This window comes from Neltuma alba, unplaced genomic scaffold (assembly GCF_004799145.2).
Source record: "Neltuma alba isolate B1F8T4 unplaced genomic scaffold, ASM479914v2 tig00012167_pilon, whole genome shotgun sequence".
Classification (NCBI taxonomy): domain Eukaryota; kingdom Viridiplantae; phylum Streptophyta; class Magnoliopsida; order Fabales; family Fabaceae; genus Neltuma; species Neltuma alba.
The window spans coordinates 424,207-443,140 of NW_021636714.1; the positions used below are offsets into that span (position 1 = coordinate 424,207).

At 38.6% G+C, this 18,934-nt stretch overlaps 4 protein-coding genes, 1 long non-coding RNA gene, 1 other non-coding gene and 1 pseudogene across 6 annotated transcripts; 6 read left to right on the forward strand and 1 right to left on the reverse strand.

Moving 5' to 3' along the window:
- Window positions 1–618: 618 nt before the first annotated feature.
- On the forward strand, window positions 619–3,557 carry LOC114724096 (protein NUCLEAR FUSION DEFECTIVE 4-like). Its single transcript, XM_028910384.1, has 3 exons — window positions 619–967; window positions 1,686–2,593; window positions 2,688–3,557. The coding sequence occupies exons 1-3, from the start codon at window positions 623–625 to the stop codon at window positions 3,160–3,162; spliced, it is 1,728 nt and encodes a 575-aa protein (XP_028766217.1). The 5' UTR covers window positions 619–622; the 3' UTR covers window positions 3,163–3,557.
- Window positions 3,558–3,829: 272 nt separating this feature from the next.
- On the reverse strand, window positions 3,830–3,903 carry TRNAR-UCG (transfer RNA arginine (anticodon UCG)). The gene has a single exon. It is a non-coding gene; the product is annotated as a tRNA-Arg (tRNA).
- A 3,231-nt stretch (window positions 3,904–7,134) lies between these two features.
- LOC114724056 (uncharacterized) lies at window positions 7,135–9,269 on the forward strand (annotated as a pseudogene).
- A 1,045-nt stretch (window positions 9,270–10,314) lies between these two features.
- Window positions 10,315–13,764, forward strand: LOC114724078 (nuclear transcription factor Y subunit C-1). The gene is made up of 2 exons (XM_028910354.1): window positions 10,315–11,200; window positions 13,456–13,764. The coding sequence occupies exons 1-2, from the start codon at window positions 10,542–10,544 to the stop codon at window positions 13,457–13,459; spliced, it is 663 nt and encodes a 220-aa protein (XP_028766187.1). The 5' UTR covers window positions 10,315–10,541; the 3' UTR covers window positions 13,460–13,764.
- On the forward strand, window positions 11,208–12,849 carry LOC114724080 (uncharacterized). Its single transcript, XR_003738291.1, has 2 exons — window positions 11,208–11,287; window positions 12,457–12,849. It is a non-coding gene; the product is annotated as an uncharacterized LOC114724080 (long non-coding RNA).
- Window positions 13,765–14,666: 902 nt separating the features above from the next.
- Window positions 14,667–16,312, forward strand: LOC114724079 (protein transport protein Sec61 subunit gamma-1). The gene is made up of 3 exons (XM_028910355.1): window positions 14,667–14,876; window positions 14,985–15,100; window positions 15,980–16,312. The coding sequence occupies exons 1-2, from the start codon at window positions 14,783–14,785 to the stop codon at window positions 15,098–15,100; spliced, it is 210 nt and encodes a 69-aa protein (XP_028766188.1). The 5' UTR covers window positions 14,667–14,782; the 3' UTR covers window positions 15,980–16,312.
- Window positions 16,313–16,869: 557 nt separating this feature from the next.
- LOC114724077 (probable methyltransferase At1g27930) lies at window positions 16,870–18,855 on the forward strand. The gene has a single exon (XM_028910353.1). The coding sequence runs from the start codon at window positions 17,433–17,435 to the stop codon at window positions 18,453–18,455; it is 1,023 nt and encodes a 340-aa protein (XP_028766186.1). The 5' UTR covers window positions 16,870–17,432; the 3' UTR covers window positions 18,456–18,855.
- The last annotated feature ends 79 nt before the right edge of the window (window positions 18,856–18,934 follow it).

An 18,934-nucleotide genomic window follows, 5' to 3' on the forward strand; every position in this document is an offset into this window, starting at 1 on the left:
AAAAAACGGGGAAAGAAAGGAGCTTATGGACCAATTTTGAAAGCATATCACAAACTCTGTTGCTTTTCTGATGAGGCATTGTGTAACAATGGATTCGCGGTCTTCTTTTTAAAGATTCTACGAGGACATGGATATCGTTTTCAAGTTTTCCGGAAAGGCTACCTAAAGACCAACTTCCTGATATTTCCCGACTCCTTAAATATCTATTCCATCGCACCTCATCGGAAAGACGAAGATATTGTGAATTCCATGAAATATCTTCCACAAAAGGCCCAACGTCATCGCCATCTCCAGTTCCAACAATTCATTGCTTTTAATTAAATAAAATTTAATCAAGAATCACCCTCCACACATTCTGGGAAAATTTAGCAGATGGGTTCATATTATTCATAAATCATAGTCATTAAACCCATGATACAAGATCTAAATGATCTGATATTGGTGAATACGTAAGTAAGTTTTTTTATTTTAAATTTTTATTGTTTCGTGATGGTTAATAATTGACTCGAATGACCCGGGGAAAAAGCAAGGGAGTTGACCGTAATAATAAGGACACGTCACTAGATATTTAATAAGATCCCGCCATATATACACACAACAGGGAGAAAGCAGAGAGAAGATAATGGAGAGAAGGGAGAGAGTGAGTGAGAAATGGAAGGAGTTGATGAGAGAGAGATGGGTGGTGTTCGTGTGTTCGATGTGGGTGCAGTCATTTGCAGGGATGGCTTACATGTTTGGCGCCATATCTCCGGCCATCAAAGCCACCATGGGCTACAACCAGAAGCAGCTGGCTCTCTTAGCTGTGGCCAAGGACTTGGGTGACAATATCGGATTTGTTGCTGGCAAACTCAGTCAAGTTTCCCCAATCTCTCGAGTTTTAATCGTCGGTGCCCTTCAGAATTTCGTTGGTTACTTCCTTCTCTGGCTTGTTATCACCCACAAGGTCCCTTCTTTACCCCTCTGGGCGGTAAGCCACTTCACTTTCTAACTTCTTACACCTCAGTATCAGAGTATCTGGACTTGTTCAACTCTGCTTTCTCATTTTGCCTTCATCTATTTTTAGAATATTCGGTGAAATATTCCCCTCTGTAATTATTGCTTCGTGCTCCGTCGTCTGTGAACAGATGAAAGTGTTTCTCATTGTTGTTAAAATATATTATATTACCTCTTTAATAACTTTTTAAAAGAAAATATCTCCTTATCATGTCTTGACCCGGGCCTTGCTTCGTGAAAAATGATCCCAGTGACATGACATGACACATTAAAAAATCTTAAAGTAAGATATTTGCTCACGTAATATTCTTTGAAGAAAAAATGCTAATGGACAACTTGACTTTTGACGAAATCAAGCTTCTCTCAAATTTGTTTAAAATTTGAGAGTGGGCTCTTGACTCCCCGTAATAATTTGAATCAATCAATTAATTTTGTAGGGATGATATGTTGATTTAGGCATCCATATTCTTCTACCTCATCAGCAATAGACTAGACGGCCCCTCCAGCAACATAATTCCTCCTCTTGTTTCCTGTTTCTCTTGTTGCTTTGATACTATTGGACGGAGATTAAAATCTTGAGACCCATGATAAGCTTAATTATTCATGAATTCTTTTGGAGTTACGAATTGAGTTTAACTTGAAGTATGGGAGGGTTAAAGAGAGTAAAGTGTTGACCAGATGTTAATTTGCAGTTATGCATTTGTATATTTGTGGGAAATAACGCCTCCACATACTACAACACAGCTACTCTGGTTTCGTGCGTGAAAAACTTCCCAGAAAACAGAGGACCCGTGGTGGGGATATTGAAGGGCTTCGTTGGGTTAAGCGGTGCGATTATGACTCAAATTGTTGCCATCTTCAACACTCCTGATCAGGCCTCTCTCATTTTCATTATCGCCGTTGGACCCTCCATGGTTTCTCTATCTCTCTGCTTCATCGTCAGACCCATTCATAGTCACCAACAAGCTGGAAGACCCTCTCATGGTTCGAGCTTCTTGTTCATTTATTGTGTCTGCCTCCTCTTGGCCTCCTATCTTATGGGAGTTTTGATGCTGCAGAATATGATGGACTTGAACCAGAGCACCATCAAATTATTTGGAATCATTCTTATCATTCTCATATTACTTCCCATCATAGTTCCCATTTACTTAGTTTTCTTCTCAAAACCCAATACTCCAGACGAGGAAGAAACCCTTCTTGTTGACCCAGCAATGACAGAAAATTTGAACGGGGCTACTGTCGTTGAAGATAGAGAGGAGTATACGGGAAATTCAGTAGCGGAAGGGCCCAGGCAAATTGTTCAAATGCAAGCTAAGATTTTTCAGGCACTGACGGAAGCAGTGAAGAGAGTGAAGCAGAAAAATGGGCCACAAATAGGAGACGACTTCACCTTGATTCAAGCATTGGTCAAGCCTGAGCTATGGCTTGTCTTCTTCGCTCTAGTGATGGGGTCTGGAACAGGCTTGACAATTATAAACAACATGGGTCAGATTTGCCAGTCTTTGGGAGATAACAATGCAAGTGTATACGTATCCATGATCAGCATATTCAACTTCCTGGGTCGCGTGGGTGGAGGCTACTTCTCAGAAGTCATCGTAAGGTGCTCATTCAACTAAACTCTCAACTGCTATGACAAAAATGAATGACTTAAACTTTATAAAAGATGTATCTCAGAGAATTGTGTTTTTTAACAGAAAATTTGCGTACCCAAGGCTGGTGGCGTTGGCGGCGGTTCAGGCGATAATGATAGTGGGAGTTTCATATTACGCGATGGGATGGAGTGGGCAATTATACGTGGTGACCATATTGACCGGGCTCGGGTACGGGGCCCACTGGGCGATCGGGCCGGCAACAGCTTCGGAGCTATTCGGGTTGAAGAATTTCGGGGCGATCTACAATTTTTACACGCTGGCCACTCCAACTGGCTCCCTGATTCTATCTGGTTTGGTATCAAGCACTATATACGACTATTATGCAGAACAGCAACAGGAAGGAGCCAAGGCGAAGGATGGGAATGAGTTGCTTGTTTGTGAAGGAAACATATGCTATTCTGTAACGTGTGTAATCCTGGCGGGGGCTTGCTTGATCGGAATAATGTTGAGCTTGACGGTAGTTCACCGGACTAAGAGGGTCTATGCCCGACTTTATGGCAAGCCTCTTCTGACTTGAGAGCGGAATAAATCAACTACATACATATGTATATATCAGAACATCAAGAAAGTGTCACGCAAATCATTAATGTTTGTGACGGCACTCTGTGTGTGTATGTGTGTTTCTTTTCTGTTCTTTTTGTTTATTGAGCCAGAGGTAGAGGAGGTGTTCTCGAGGATCTCCTACTGGCCCCTGTTATCATTGGCAATGAGAGAACGGCGTTTGTTTGAATTTGAAGGCCATTCTTTCATGCATCTTCCTTTTTCTTGTAATTATACAGTCGGCTTACAGCTGCGTCACCTCGTTTTGTTTTGTTTTGTTTTGTTTTTTTAAGCCAAAGTCACCTCGTTTTGTTATGGTGTAAATAATCAAGTAAACTTCTGTATGTTTCAAAGGTGTTCTATTTCTTGCAATTTCATGCGTGCCGTTAAATTTTTCATTTTCTTTCATCATCTCTCCCAGTCTCTTCGGAAACTAATCCTTTCATCGAATTCTTTAAGGAAAAAAAGGTAATATTCTCTCACTACTCTGACATCAAAGGAAAAGCTACAGTACCGTTTGTGTTATACAGTACAGATTACAGAAGTTTCTGTAATGATGCGGTGGCACAGTAAAAAAATGATTTGGTTTCTGTATCCCAGAAAAGAAAAGAAAAGGATACAGCCATATTTTGAAAGGAACATCACGACCACAGTGGGAGTCGAACCCACGACCTTCTGATCCGAAGTCAGACGCGCTAATCCACTGCGCTATGCGGTCGGCAACGGGTGCGTCGACGATTTCCTTCTCATATTGAGGATACGTAATGCGGCCGGTCTCCCTTAACTGATTGTAGGATCCTTTCGCTCGTGTGGCTCTTGCATAGTTGCATGCGGCTTTGCCAGAAAGTTTGCCGATAATGACTCAGTTTGAATTATTTTATTTGTGTTGAAGAGCTGTGGACCCTTTTCCAGCCTTTCCGTTTCTTTTCTTCTCATGCACCATTGTTGTCACTATTCCTATATATCCAAAACACATGATAACAAGCTTCTCTCGAACTCATACACATATGTGTGTGTATATATATTTCAGAATCAAACATGCATGCTCTGCCTTCGCATTATTATTATGACAACTTCTCCGAATAAGGTTTCATTATGATATTTCAAATAGTAGTTTATATTACTCCTCCGGTCCTAATTATAAGACCCAATTAACTTATTTGAGGAGATTAAGGAAGTAAGTTAAGTTGGTTATTTATAATAAATAAGTGTTGTCATTCCTAAAATATCCTTGTTAATTAAGTATATTGGCTAAAACTATCATTATTAGAAGGATTATCTTGAAAAAAAATGCATATAAGACAAAATGGATGGGTCTTATAATTAGGACCAAATAAAAAGTCAAATTGGGTCTTATAATAAGGATATATATATATATATATATATATATAATATGTTCCAATCTTTCACCATATACACATTGCTGGTTGGAGGCTTTTGGTGTTATTGTTAACCCCTCTTGTTTCATTTGCATAATTGTTAACAGTAACAGCTCAAGCATGAAACTATATACATACATATGTATGTGTGTGTGTGTATGCTGCTGATTGATTATGCGAGTCAATGACCTATAGTTTAACAGCATTAATATAGTTTAACAATAGTGAGATAATTTGAGTAATTCAATGTAGCGTCAATCCCATACAAGAGAAGGAAAAAAGAGAATCAAAAGATTGCAGCTTCACGCATATGATATTTTGGATTTCATCATGAGTATTAATGCAATACATATATCATCGAACCTAACATTTCTCAAATAAATTGTTCAGCCCTATATAAATTCGAGAATGTGATGAATATCTCAACTAAATATTAAGTAAGGAAAATAATTGCTTCAAGGTCATGTTAAGTTTTCAATTGTACATAGATATATGTCTTTTTTTTCATATGGATTTATAACTTAATGATAATATTATAAAAGCAGGACCTATGACTATAGATGGAAATTAGGATTTGCTCACCTAATGCTAATAACTTATAAATAAAACCACAGAAATATATGTTAATGACTTCCTTTGAACCTTAACATATCTTAAATATTTATTTGATATGATTTTAAATAGGATATAAACATTAAATTGAGTGCCTTTAAAAATATCTAATAATTAAATTTTGGTTAAAAACAAAAACAAATTCTCGAACGTTTAAAGCTTCCTTATATCATTTATTGATATAATAAATGCTATTACACTGAGTAAATGTCTAACCATTGTTAGGAACTGACTATGGCCAAAAAAAAAAAATAAAGGAAAGAAAGCCATGCAACTATATAAATACAAGCCATAGAGAAAAATTTCATAGCTTATTTCGGGGGTAGCCTCTTCTTGCTAGGGCTGAAAAATATTTTTACCGAGAGAAACCGAAGTCAGGATTCCTTCTTTTGGTGGTTGATCTCGGTGTTATAACTGATGAGGTCGACATCAATTTGTGAATAAAGCCTCATCAATTGCGGTGCTACAAATCGCTTATCTGCACGTAGGTAAATTTCGTATCTACTCCTAAATTCTCTCTGATACAATGTAATATGGTGGCTATTATTGCTCCGTAACGAAGTTTGTTGTTAAATAGGTAGAATTTAGGGTTTGAGGTCAGAACTATTGAGATTGAGACACATTGAATGTTTAATCTTAGCTCTTGTCTAAACCTGCTGAAACTTCAGCTTTAAGAAAGTGATTTTGCTACTTTTGAGGCTCTTAGGATATATGTTTCATGTCTTAAAATTTTAATGCGAATGTTCTTATACACTCCTTCGTGATTGTTTTTGTTTTTCATTTTCGTAGAGCTGTCTTTGAGAATTTACTTCTGCGAGAAGTATCCCTTGTTTTGCTTTTCAAATGCTAAAACAACAATTATAATAGCTGCCTGGTCTTGCATTTTTCAAATATGTAATGCTTTCTGTTTTTCTTTGCTAGTGAAACATAAACTAATCATTTTGTTTCATCAGAAACGTTTTGGCAATTCCAAAGGTTAATGGGAGAAGATAGTCAAGATTGAGGATCTGAAAATATATTGGGAACATCACACCACGAAATCTGTTATTCTTGTTCGAAAGCTCGACATAAGTATATTGAGCTTGTGGATCACTAGGTCATTTTGCAATTAGATAATGAATTATTAGACTCTGGGAATTAATGCATCACACTGAATAGAATTTGGATGTTTATCAATCGCTATATCTGTTATTTAGTCAATATTTTCACTGTTTCATTGATAATAACACCATCCTACCACTATCTGTTTGTTTTTTCTTTCCTTTCATTGGCAAAGTTGTTCTGTCATTGTAGATTGATTATTTCATTTATCAGGATCCTATAATTGAGAGAAGCACCTTTACTGTGCATGTGAATTTGTTGTACTCTCCACATAAATATTAGCCGCCAAGTCGTCATTGATATCACCGTGGTGCATGCATAAATGCAGAGAAGCAATTAAGGAAGAGTAATTAGCAGTCATTTAGAGAAAAGTACCAAGAATGGAATGTAATAAAGAGGATGCCATGAAGGCTAAAGAGCTTGCTGAGAAGAAGATTTTATAGATGGATCTTGCTGGCGCAAAAACGTTTGCCTAAAGGCTCAAGACTTGTGTCCTAATCTTGTTGGTCTTCCTCAACTGCTAGCAACAATTAAGGTTTATGTTGCTGCTACTGAGAGAAGAAAACATGGGGAAGTTGATTGGTACAAGGCTCTTGGAGTGGACCTAGTGGCTGATGATGAAACTATTCGAAGGAGTTATAGGATCTGGCTCTAACGCTACACCCTGATAAAAACAAATCAATAGGTGTAGGTGGGGCTTTTAACTTAAATCTCTCAAGCATGGAATTTCCTGTTTGACAAAGCAAAGAAAATCTTGTATGACCAAAAGCACAATTCATGGGGTAGAAATAAAGAAACTCCACATGGGAAGTCTTCTGTACCAGCTGGGGGGAATGGTTTCTTTAATTCCTTCAATAATGCCGGTTGCAGAGATAGAGACCCCAGGAGTTCTGCTCATCCCAATCCTCCTCACGCACCTCTTGTGACCACAAAGCAAACATTTTGGAGCATGTGCATTTTTTGCAGGGCAAAGTTTGAGTACTCTTCAGCTTATCTTAAGTGCAATCTTTCTTGCATGTTTTGTCGTAGGCTCTTCATAGCTTTTGAGGTACTAACCCCATCTATATACAGGAATACTTCATCCACCTCAGAAGGAAGAATCTTGAAGAATAGATCATCTAAGAATCTGAAGAGAGCGCATGAAGATAACACAACTCCTGTCGTGATGGAAGAGGCCCTTTTTGGGAAAACTCAAGCTTTTAAGATAGTCAATTTCGGTTTAGCTTTTCAATCCTCTTGTTTTGGCTCTAATTCTGTTCCAAAAAGAGATAGGCTAAGGAAAAAAAGGCACATAGATAAGTGCAGAGAGGATAATGATAGAAAGGAGATGGAAGCGGGAATGGCACCTCACAATGAAGGAATAAACATGGGTGATGAGCATGAATCTCACAAGGGTCGTTATGAGACACAGACAGTGAATGCTACTAGAAGCTGCGAACATATTGGAATGAGGGATATGCCCCAACTGCAAATAAGGAACATGTTGATGGACATGGCTAGAAAGGATATTTGAATAAAGCTTGATGAATCAAGAGTTGCTTTTGTATTAAGGAATTTAGACAAGTTGAGGAATACTAACAAGAAAGCAAGGGAAAAGTGCAAAGGGAGGAGTAGGCATGCTGTGAAATCTGGTGCACAAGAATTTCAAGAACTTGTTGATTTAGAGACCGGGGCAAAAAGCACTCCTCTTCTGATACTGAGATTCTTGTTGCTGAAGCAATTGATTCTTAGTCTGTGAGTGTTCCAGACCCGGACTTTCATGATTTTGACAGTGACCGCACTGAAAAAGCCTTCGATGAGAATCAGGTGTGGGCTGTTTATGATGATGATGATGGTGGCATGCCTTGTTACTATACTTTGATCCATGACATTATTTCATTAAAGCCCTTCAAAACGAATACTAGTTAGCTTAACTCCAAAAGCAATGATGAACTAGCGCCAATAAAGTGGATTGGTTTTGGCTTTACCAAGACTACTGGTGATTTTCGGATAGGCAAGCATGAATTTAAAGGTTCTATTAATTCTTTCTCTAGTAGAGTCAAGTGGAAGAAAGGCTTAAGAGGAGTTATAAGTATACATCCGATGAAAAGGGATGTCTGGGCTCTCTATAGGAACTGGTCTCCAAATTGGAATGAATTGACTCCCAATGAAATCATACATGAACATGACATGGTCAAAGTGCTTGACAACTACAATGAGAAATGAGGTGTAACGGTTGCTCCACTAGTTAAGGTTGCAAGTTTCAAGACAGTATTCTGCCAGGATGTTGATCCTCGAAATATCAGGAATATTCCCAAGGCTGAGATGTTTCGCTTGTCACACCAGGTGCCTTCGCACTTGCTTACTGGTCAAGAAGGTGTTAGTGCTCCTAGAGGTTACCTGGAGCTTGATCCTGCTGCTTTACCTGTGAAACTTCTTCAGGTGGTAACAGAAGCACCAGAGCCGAAAACAGAAATGACGACCAGAAAATCTTCAGAAGAAACAATAGGGGCTACACAAAATTCCAAAGAAAATGTGGAGATCAAGACATTTCAGATAACCAAAGAAAAAGATTCTGTAGAAGATATTCTGGGAAAAGTAGTAGCTGAAGCAATGAAAAAGAAGGAAAATATGCAAGAGAATTTGATTGCATATAAGAGGAAGTGTAGGAGGGGAAAGAGAGAGGTGTAAAGTAGCAAGGAGTTTGTTAGAGACAGAGCCACCTCTTCTTGCCTAGGGACAGGGTTATGCAGAGTTTCTCCCATTTATAGTTTGATAGCGGCGAGGATAGTAGAAGTCAATCTCAAAAACTTCATACCTTAAAGTCGATAGTTTAATATAAATTAGTCCAGAATTTGGTATTTATATTTTGTTTTACCTTTTGTTTCTAGTCATGCATTAAAATATCGATATGGATTTGGATCCTCAAATTTGATAGAACAAGTTAGCTGCTTTTGCTACTGTTGTCGTTCTGCAGTTTTACAGTAAAGTTTGAAGTTTTCTTCGAGGGTTATTTCTACTACAGTATTTCATTGATTTCGAGGGGGACTAGAAATAGTTTTTTAAAAATGAATTATTTCATTTCCTTCAAAAGGTTTCAGGGAAAATGACAAATAAAAAAGCTGAAAAATGTAATATTTCAAATCAGGCATCTAAGGGTTAAAAATACTAAAAAGAAAGTAGTATCTGATATGGTATTTTACAAATTAATTAAATGACTAAATGCTTTTGTATCAAAAAGTTTATTAACAAGTGTTGAATAACAAAGCTCAAAAAAATATTGGTAATGACAAATTGTTTATTAATAAGCTGTGAACTAACAATAATAAACATTGAACAGCTAATAACAAAAAATATAATGACAATAACAAGTTTGATAGCTTTTTTTTTTTCAAATATGATATAAGGGCATTTTAGTTATTTAATTATATTTGCAAAATACCAGATTAGAAACTATTTTCTTTTCTATCATTTTTAACTTTTAGATGTCTGAATTGGAAAATGAAATTCTTTTTTTTTTGTTGAAATTTTTCCAAGCTTTTAAAATGATGCACTACCGGGATTTTTTTTTTTTGGTGAGTAAACTAAATTAGTGACCTTTCTATTCAAAAGTCATTTATAACATTTAATTAATTTATTCATCTAAGAACTTTTTTCGCCGACTAGTTGAGGTAACAAATCTGTATCTACATTGGCTGAAATGGGGTGCATTTAATTAATTATTTGCATTCTGGATTCTGGCGCATAGAACGAAATCCTGAATTGACCGCGTCTCTCCATCGGGTTAAATCTCATGTTACAGCTGACTTACGCCTGACTCGGCCTCTTCGTAGTCAAGAAGATGATCATTGGGTTAAAAGTCATTCTCATGCAATAAGGGAAAATTATCTTGTTTGCCCCCCCAAAAAAAAAAAAAGAACAAAAGAAAATTATTTTCGCACATGAAAAGTGCAAACAAACAGGTCGTACAGGAAAAATAGGAAAGGGCGGTCAACTAGCGTGACAAACAATAGAAAGAGGTAGGAGAAGTGGTAAAATAAAAATCAGAAGCGCCCAAAAGAGAGAAAGGGGAAGAGGGGGAGAGAGAGATCCCGGTCGGCTGGGTTGTATTGTACCTTATCCCATCCATCCGAGCATCACATTCCAATAATCCAATACGAATACGTTTGGGTTTGTTGTCTGCCACACAAAAATCAGAAATCCCCCTGAATTTTCGTTCACCCTTCGATCAAACCCTCGAAGAAGAACACGCCCATTTGGCCAATTCTGGAGAATCCTTTGCCCCATGGAGAACAACCAGCACCAGCAAGCCCAGTCCTCCCCGTACCCACCTCAAACCCCTGCTCCTCCTCCTTTCCACCACCTTCTCCAGCAGCAGCAGCAGCAGCTCCAGATGTTCTGGTCTTACCAGCGCCAAGAAATCGAGCATGTCAACGATTTCAAGAACCACCAGCTCCCCCTTGCTCGAATCAAGAAGATCATGAAGGCCGACGAGGACGTCCGCATGATCTCCGCCGAGGCCCCCATTTTGTTCGCCAAGGCCTGTGAGCTTTTCATCCTTGAGCTCACCATTCGATCTTGGCTCCATGCCGAGGAGAACAAGAGGAGGACCCTCCAGAAGAATGACATAGCCGCTGCCATCACCAGGACTGATATCTTTGATTTCTTGGTCGATATTGTGCCCAGAGATGAGATCAAGGACGAGGCTGGCCTTGGTGGCATTGTGGGTACCACGGCCAGTGGTGTTCCTTACTATTATCCTCCCATGGGCCAACCTGCTGGCCCTCCAGGAGGCATGATTATTGGACGGCCGGCCGTGGATCCCACCGGAGTGTACGTGCAACCTCCATCGCAGGCTTGGCAGTCGGTATGGCAGACAGCCGGTGAGGATGGATCATATGGTAGCGGTGGCAACAGTGGACAGGGCAACCTTGATGGTCAGAGGTAGGATCTTAGCCTTTTGGTCCTTTCAAATTCCACAAACGAGTAGCTTTCTCATTTAACAGTTTCCGATGTCGATAATATCAATTGGTAAGTTGTTTAGAAGCAGCGAGACTTGCTGTTTTTCCCGTTGTTTGTATAGGCTTTAGGTTAGGAAAAAATTGGAATGGAATTGGAGTGCTGCTGCATGTTTGTTTGTGATGAAGTGACGGATATTTTCCTCGTTGTTATGGTACATGGCAGAGGTTTGAACTTCTTACCCAGTGACTTATGTAAACTAGTCCAAATGGGATCTTGTTTATCTGCGATTATATAGGGCTGTGGAACTTAAGGCCACCTGCATCTTCTGTGGCAAATTAGGAGCTCGATATCAAGTTTGTGAGTTTGGTGTGAGTCACGGCCGTTCTCCTCATAACTTTATACCGTCCATTGCCACTTGAGTGCGGTCGCTTAGCGCAAAACTTCAATAAGTGGACGGATTTATGAAAGCAATAGGCCCTAATAGGAAAGGACTTGTAAGAGCTTCATTCTGAAAAGCTTTTAAACTTGTAGGGGCATGTTAAAATGGTTGTTGGACGAGTAAGCGTAACGCAACGATGATGGAACGGTCTTTGTAGGAGTCTGATTTTTTGAACATGCATGTGCTGCATATCGCCTATAAGGCAATTCATGAATTTTTATAATATTACTTTATATTCATGATTTATATTGAAGCACTCTGTTGTTGGCTTTTACCTGTTTCCTAAATAGATATTAGTACTGTTCTTCAGATGTCTTCTATTCTTTTATTCTCTTAGTCAAACCGATCTCACCCTCCAATCTAGAATACAGTAGGACCTTGAGAATAAATGATTGTTGATGTTGGCCATTATCTTTGCTACTTTAGTTCGTCATATATAACTTGGTGCTAGTTGGTTCCACAATCGGATAATTTTGGTTAGAATTAGAGCAGAAGGATTAAAGTTACCAGCATGTTCAGTTGTTTCATATGATGCATAAGCTGCAATAGTCAGGTTACAAGAGATGTTTAGATTGAACTTGAAAGTGTGGCTGACAGGATTTTTAGGTCTATTTTCATAATCTAATGGTGAGATTCCTGAGAAGATAAATACATGTACTGTCAAAATATAATTTTTCTACGAGTTTTTTCATGCACCATATGCATACCTTTTGGCTCTGAAGTCATTTTCAGAATTGAAATTTGCTTTTCATCAGATGTTTGTCCTGTGTAAACATTTATAGTTTGACCACATATGCAGATAAAATTACTAGATTTAGAGTTCTCAAGTTTGTGATTTTGAGAATGAGTGGAAGATTCATGATGATGATGAGAGACTTGTGCGTGCAAGTCCATGTCTTTCTCAAAGGAAGACAACATCTGATTTGAGTTTGGGGATTCTTGTTGTTGGAAACGTGAAATGTTCTTTGTCTTCCTTCATACTTCGCACTTCCTAAGTGTAGATCAGTTCATGATCATGTTTCGGCTGTCCCAGCCCAGTCCCACCTCCACCTTTTTATGTTGTTATTTTCATAAGTCAGGGAAGAGATGACCGAAACAAATTTCAGTAGCAATCTGATTAGGCTACTGAACTTGTTTCTATCTTTGTCACATTTATGTTTAACTGAGTTTATGCTGTAACAATTAGTCCTAATTGGCCCTTTCAATTTTAGCAACCATATAAACTGTAAACATGCAATTCCTTTCTTTATCATATACCTTCTTGTTGGAACATTAATTATTGAAATACCGTGAACGGAAAATTGTAGCTCACCAGTATCTTTTAGGGCTGTAAATGATGGATTATATTTCAGATCACTATATTAAACACTGAAAGACAACATTTTTTCCCCCCCTGAAAGCATTTTAGTATGGCTTTAACCCGGAATGAAGTCGCTGCATAAATGCCTGTGAGTCTTCCCTTCATGGAATACCCATAATCTGTTGCTCCGCCTACTAATCCATTGGAAAATTTGGTATGGTTTCTCATGAACACATATGAAAAGTAAATTTCCGGGGGGTAATCTGATGCCCTCCATGAGGGCTATAATTTACTGGTTCAACATGCGTGCCTTTGCTGCATTAGGTGATGTTGGTTGTATGAAATTATTTTGCGTAGAAATTTTAGAAGAAATACTGACTCGAAATATTTCGTCCAGAAATGCGATTAAGTGGCCCTTTTATACCGTTTGGTTTGTCACGCATGCTAGTGACCAAAAATGGGTCTGACGCCATTTGCAATCCTTTGTGTTTTTTGCAGTTGAGCAGCGATTATTGCGAATGATGCCGGTGTTGACTGTTGGGGTTATGAAGTTGGTGGCGTTGTGCTTGGAATTTTTGATTGCTTGTGATTTAGAAATGCTTTGTTAACTATTAATTTATACAGGATGACGTTTCAAACCTGTTAACTTGATCCAGCAATTAAACAACATCATGATTTAACTGTTTGATGTACAAATATCCGTAACTGATGAACACTGATCTTCTTGTGTCTAACGCATCAGCAACATGTTTGACATGACCCCTTCTATCCCTGAGAAGTATTTTTATGTCATTACTTGGATTTGTATCTCTCGTTCATGCTTCTTGCTTTTTGATATCTATTAGCTCCCTCTTGTTGATAAGTTCTGCCAGCATCGACGAGGCTTTTAACGATTTAGCTGGTTATTAATTTTCCTTCATATTGTATCCTATCGGGAAGTCATTTTATGATTAGTTCTAAGAGATCCATGATCCAAGTTTGCCTGATGTCAATTCCATCTTTTGTTTTCGGGCTTTAGTCAAACTGTTTCCTTAATCTGTTTTTTTCTCTTGGGCGGTAATTTATGCATCCATCAGTTAATGTGTCATTTTTGTAGTTTATGATTCTTTCATGAAAAGGACAAGAAGATTATCCCTTTCTCCTTCTTTCATCCTGTATGTTATCGTTTTTGTCCCGGATAATAAAGTAATAAACTATCCCAGTATAGAAATATTAGTAAAATATGCTTTCAAAATAAAATCTTATCATTTGGGGGGTAACTTGATTTTTGTTATTTCGATTTATACTTTTAAATTTAAATTTTATCCAAACTAAATTCTTAAAACTCCGCATAATTCAACTAATGCGTTGGGGATTTGAATGTCGGTGCAGCGCTTAAATCCTACTTAAGCTGGGTACAATTTTTAATTTTTACATATTTATTATTTTTAATTAATTTTGACCAAATTGATACACATGCTTAGATTGTTTATATCTTATATATGAGATTGCAGGCCAATCAATATATATTTAAAGATCGCATTTTTTTGGGATGTCATAAAGTCACGAAGATGACTGGTGAGCTTTGCAACCCTCGTTTTTAAAAAGGAAAGAAAAAAATCAAAATTAGATAATTAAGATTAAAAAAAAATATCGGCTGCAAGGGCTTTTTAGTCAATCTGTCTGATGGGCTTCCAGTTTTGACCGGCGACTCTGCGAGGCTGCTCCTATAAGTTAGCGATTAGCCGGCACAAAGCGCGTGCGAATCATCGTTGGCTTCCCATAGGCGTTCATAACCCGCAAAGCCTTTCCGCCTCCGCTTCCAGATCCACTGCCATCCGTGCCGATGGATGCCATCGATTCCGTCGTCGATCCTCTCAGAGACTTTGCCAAGGACAGTCTTCGTCTTGTAAAGCGTTGTCACAAGCCAGATCGCAAAGGTATATCTTTCGCCCCTTCCTCTTCTATTCCTTCCTTTCCTTGATTTTTCTTTTTCTTTTCTCTTTACTGATGTCTGGTCATCTTCAATTCGTCGAATTTTGGTGCAGAATTCACAAAAGTAGCAACCCGTACGGCTATTGGTTTCGTTGTGATGGGCTTTGTTGGATTTTTTGTCAAGTTGATTTTCATCCCGATTAACAACATTATTGTTGGCTCTAGTTAGGTAATGTTTCGATCCTTGTCAAGCATGTGCGTGCTTGTGTATAATATTCTCTTGCACGAATTGTTGAACTATATATGCGATTTAGGGTCTAAGGTTGAGGAAGAAAGCGTGCCTGATCTATCCTTAGTTGGGATGTTGGAGTTGCGTGCTTGTGTGTAATATTCTCTAATACGAATTGGTTTGGTTTTGAAGGTTGAGGATGAATGCTAGCACGATCTATTCTTAGTTGGATATGTTGGTGTAGCTTTAGGATAGATAACACTTAAATTTCTGGGGCCTTTAATTGTCGTTGAGGATGTCGTAGGGGTTAAATGCAGCAAGGATTTTGGATGATTGGACGGGAGAAGTGGAAGGACCTGGCACATTCATTTATACAAAATTAAGTAGGAAGAATTGATTTTTTTTTTTTGGGAGGGGGGATTTTCTGTTAGATCTTTCATCTACCCAAGTTTCATAGTGTCAATTGATCATAGTCAAAGCTAAACATTTGTAATGTTCTGTTTAATCTCTAAATACGAGAGAAAATTGGATGGTGATCTGAATTACCTCTTTCGTGTACTGTATAATTTCCGTTAACCAAGATTTTGGAGAATTGTAATTTACGTTGGCTTTCAAGTTGGATTCTCCCTTTAAATGGTTTGATAGAAGTTTTAAAAGTTTGAATCTGGAGACTAGGAAGGCATACTGTGCCATTGGCTCTTAGTCAATTACTGGTTTGTAGAAACTGGGTTGTAGGTTGCGCTTGCATAAGGATAGTCTTTTATTTGAATTATGGCTTGGAAGTTATATGCTGGTTGGGATGATTGTTAATCGCTTTTACAATGTTGTCTTTATTTGTTTTGTTGGCTCTCAATTTTTCCTTTTCCCGTTCAATTGCAGGTTAGGTCGAAGTTTGATAAGGGGTGACCGGATAGTATCACATGAATTCATAGCTGCTAGCTCTTTTTGTCCTTATTTTCCATTCTTGATTGAACGAGAACTTCATAGCCTTTTTTTATTTCAAAGTATATGGAATTGTGTCTTCTGACATCAGGTGTCTTGTATCGTTCTTTATTAACATCCATATGGAAGTACTGGTTTATTAAATCGATGCCATGCCCTTGAAATCATATAGAGAACGAGGGAAGGTGAAAATACAGGAGTATGAGATTTTATATACCTTCTTATGTCACACTTTCTTTATATTTGAGATATTTCGAAACGGGTCGTTAATTCTAGTATGTGGTATGATTATCGGGACTACCATCTTGACGATGACCAGATTTGTTTCATTAATCGCCAACGGAGTTGACTCAGCTGTTGTAGCATGCGATGATTCTTACGTAGGTTTATTTTTAGCCATATAAAAATTGGTTCTTTGAATCCAGCCGTAGAATCCGAAATAGTTACAAATGCTTCTCTTTGTTTTTTGAAATAAAAAAAGGAACAACTACACACACCCACATGCCGCAATGGGATAAAACGCGCGATCCCCTTTCGTTGAGAAGAGTTTTCGAGCTATTGTTTCTTGGTGAGTAGTGAATTGCATTGATTTAGTTCTTTATTAACCAGATTCTTAAAAATGTAAAATGATGCGAAATCAATCAAAAAGTTTTAACCAAAGAGGAGGTTTCTTCACTCCTTGCTCTGGATAACTATAAAGCAAATAATCAGAGGTTCAAATGGGGAAAGAATCCCATTCCAATATGCCTTACCATCTCATTGCTTATAAAATTGGGCATCGTTATATCTGAAACCACAGCACAATTTTCCTAGGCAAATCGGTGGCTTGTTGTCAGGAACATCTCGGGGGAAAATCAGAATGGCAAGTTCCAAACTAACCGAGTAACCACCAATCATTGCTCATCATTTCCAATAATGAAGGCAACATATGCAATAGAATAATCCAGGAAGTAACATGCACAGAACTTTGATAGTGACTCATAAACCACTAACTAGCTTTCTTCAAGCTCACTTAAAACACCCAAAAAAGATGTTTAGACTTGACAGATAATGAACCGATCTTCCAATATCGTTAAGACCTCTGTCACGATGTCGGCGTCCCAGAAAACGATTGGCATAAAAACGTTTTACTGGGTGGGACACGCATCTAGATTTACTTCTCAAGTTCGACGAGGTAACCAACCGCAACAATTAGGTAACTGGGAGCAGCTGAATAAAAGGAAGGCAACGCTTGTGACAAAAGCAAAAACCATCCCTTCCTCCCTACTCAACAAGATGCAGAAAAGACCAACCAGAACAGCCACTTTCATCAAAAACCCAATACACCTAAATGAGAAGGATGTAATTGTATTGTTGTGTTGCTCAAAGGTGAGAGAAGAAAAAACAAACAATGCCACCGGAAGTACTTCATTTTCGTCCTCTCTTACCACCCCTAGTTCAACTTTCTTCTCCAGTCACAACTCAACCACAGGAAAATCAACCTTCCGGTCACAAAGTGTCCCAGGAAACCAAGAGAATGGGCCTTACTAAAAGGGAACTCATCCCCATACTTGTTCTGATTCTTTCAGTCGTGTCAGTTATCAGACTTCTGAGCATCATCGTGAGTACTTCATCTTCCTCCCATGGCTCATCGGGTCTGTATCCAGGCACTCAACACCGTAGCTTCACCCTAAATGCGCCTGAAACTGGATCCTCAAAGAAGCCTAGAAGACCTCCCCGCGTCACCACCCTAACGAAAAAGGAATTCAGAGTCCTGTCAAACCTCATTGCCCAGAAAGTCCCCTGCAACATCCTTATATTCGGGTTTCACTCCCAATACCTTACCCTCTCTTCATTGAATGCAGATGGTAGCACTATCTTCCTGGAGGATGACCCTCATAAGATAAGCAAGGTAAGATTTACCTCGAACAACACCCGAATATACAGAACTGAGTATAACATGTCAGCAAAAGACGCCTACGAACTGCTCAAGGAAGCGAGGCAGAACTCAGCTTGCGCGCCCACTAACCCCAAAATGCTTCGAAAATCAAAATGCAAACTTGCATTGAAGAATTTGCCAGCAGAAGTGTACGAAAAGAATTGGGATGTTGTGGTAGTAGATGGACCCAATGGGGATTCGCCGGAATCACCAGGCAGGATGGCACCGATTTATACAGCCAGTGTTTTGGCGAGAGCAGCGAATGTCTCCAACGTGGTAGTGCACGATGTAGATCGTACCATAGAGAAATGGTTTTCTTGGGAGTTCCTTTGTGATGAGAATTTGTTGCATTCCAAAGGAAAATTGTGGCACTTTAGGATAAATCACTTCCATTCCACAAGATTCTGCACTGATGGAACACAAACCAAGCAGAAGAACCATTCTGCACGTGACAGAGATAGTAAAACGAGTTCGAGGGATCTCAAAAGTCAATGAGCATAAATCACCTTAAACAAGTGCCAAAGGACTACCGTTGATGCCTTGGCAACCTTTGTTTGGCCCAGGATCACTCTAGCTTGCATGATTGTAAGTGACGATTAGAGAGGAACTCGAACAATCACTCCTACCTCGCTGCTAAGTCCGAGCGACGCAAGAATAGCTCATTCAGCTCATATGGGCCTGAGAAGCAGAAGCATTTTTTATTCTTTATATTGTATTTTTTTGGGACCAAACTAGAAGCTGAGTCAAACCTGGCATGCCTATTATTTTTGTTATTATTACTACTATAATTATTATTTTGTAAATTTATTGTCATGGAGCGATTGAGAGCGGATATTATTTGTATTCTTGTAGATTCGACAAGCACATTTTTAGCACAAATACTGACTAATTACTTGACAAAAAGATTTAGTTGATCAAATAAATTCCTAAACTAGCCAGAACAAAACTCACTATAATATACACGCTACTCTGGG

Coding starts and splice junctions, on each gene's coding strand:
- LOC114724077 (XM_028910353.1), top strand. CDS start 17,433: ATGCCACCGGAAGTACTTCATTTTCGTCCTCTCTTACCACCCCTAGTT.
- LOC114724079 (XM_028910355.1), top strand. CDS start 14,783: ATGGATGCCATCGATTCCGTCGTCGATCCTCTCAGAGACTTTGCCAAG. Junction 14,877..14,984: donor TCACAAGCCAGATCGCAAAG/GTATATCTTTCG, acceptor ATTTTGGTGCAG/AATTCACAAAAGTAGCAACC.
- LOC114724096 (XM_028910384.1), top strand. CDS start 623: ATGGAGAGAAGGGAGAGAGTGAGTGAGAAATGGAAGGAGTTGATGAGA. Junction 968..1,685: donor CTTCTTTACCCCTCTGGGCG/GTAAGCCACTTC, acceptor GTTAATTTGCAG/TTATGCATTTGTATATTTGT. Junction 2,594..2,687: donor TTCTCAGAAGTCATCGTAAG/GTGCTCATTCAA, acceptor GTTTTTTAACAG/AAAATTTGCGTACCCAAGGC.
- LOC114724078 (XM_028910354.1), top strand. CDS start 10,542: ATGGAGAACAACCAGCACCAGCAAGCCCAGTCCTCCCCGTACCCACCT.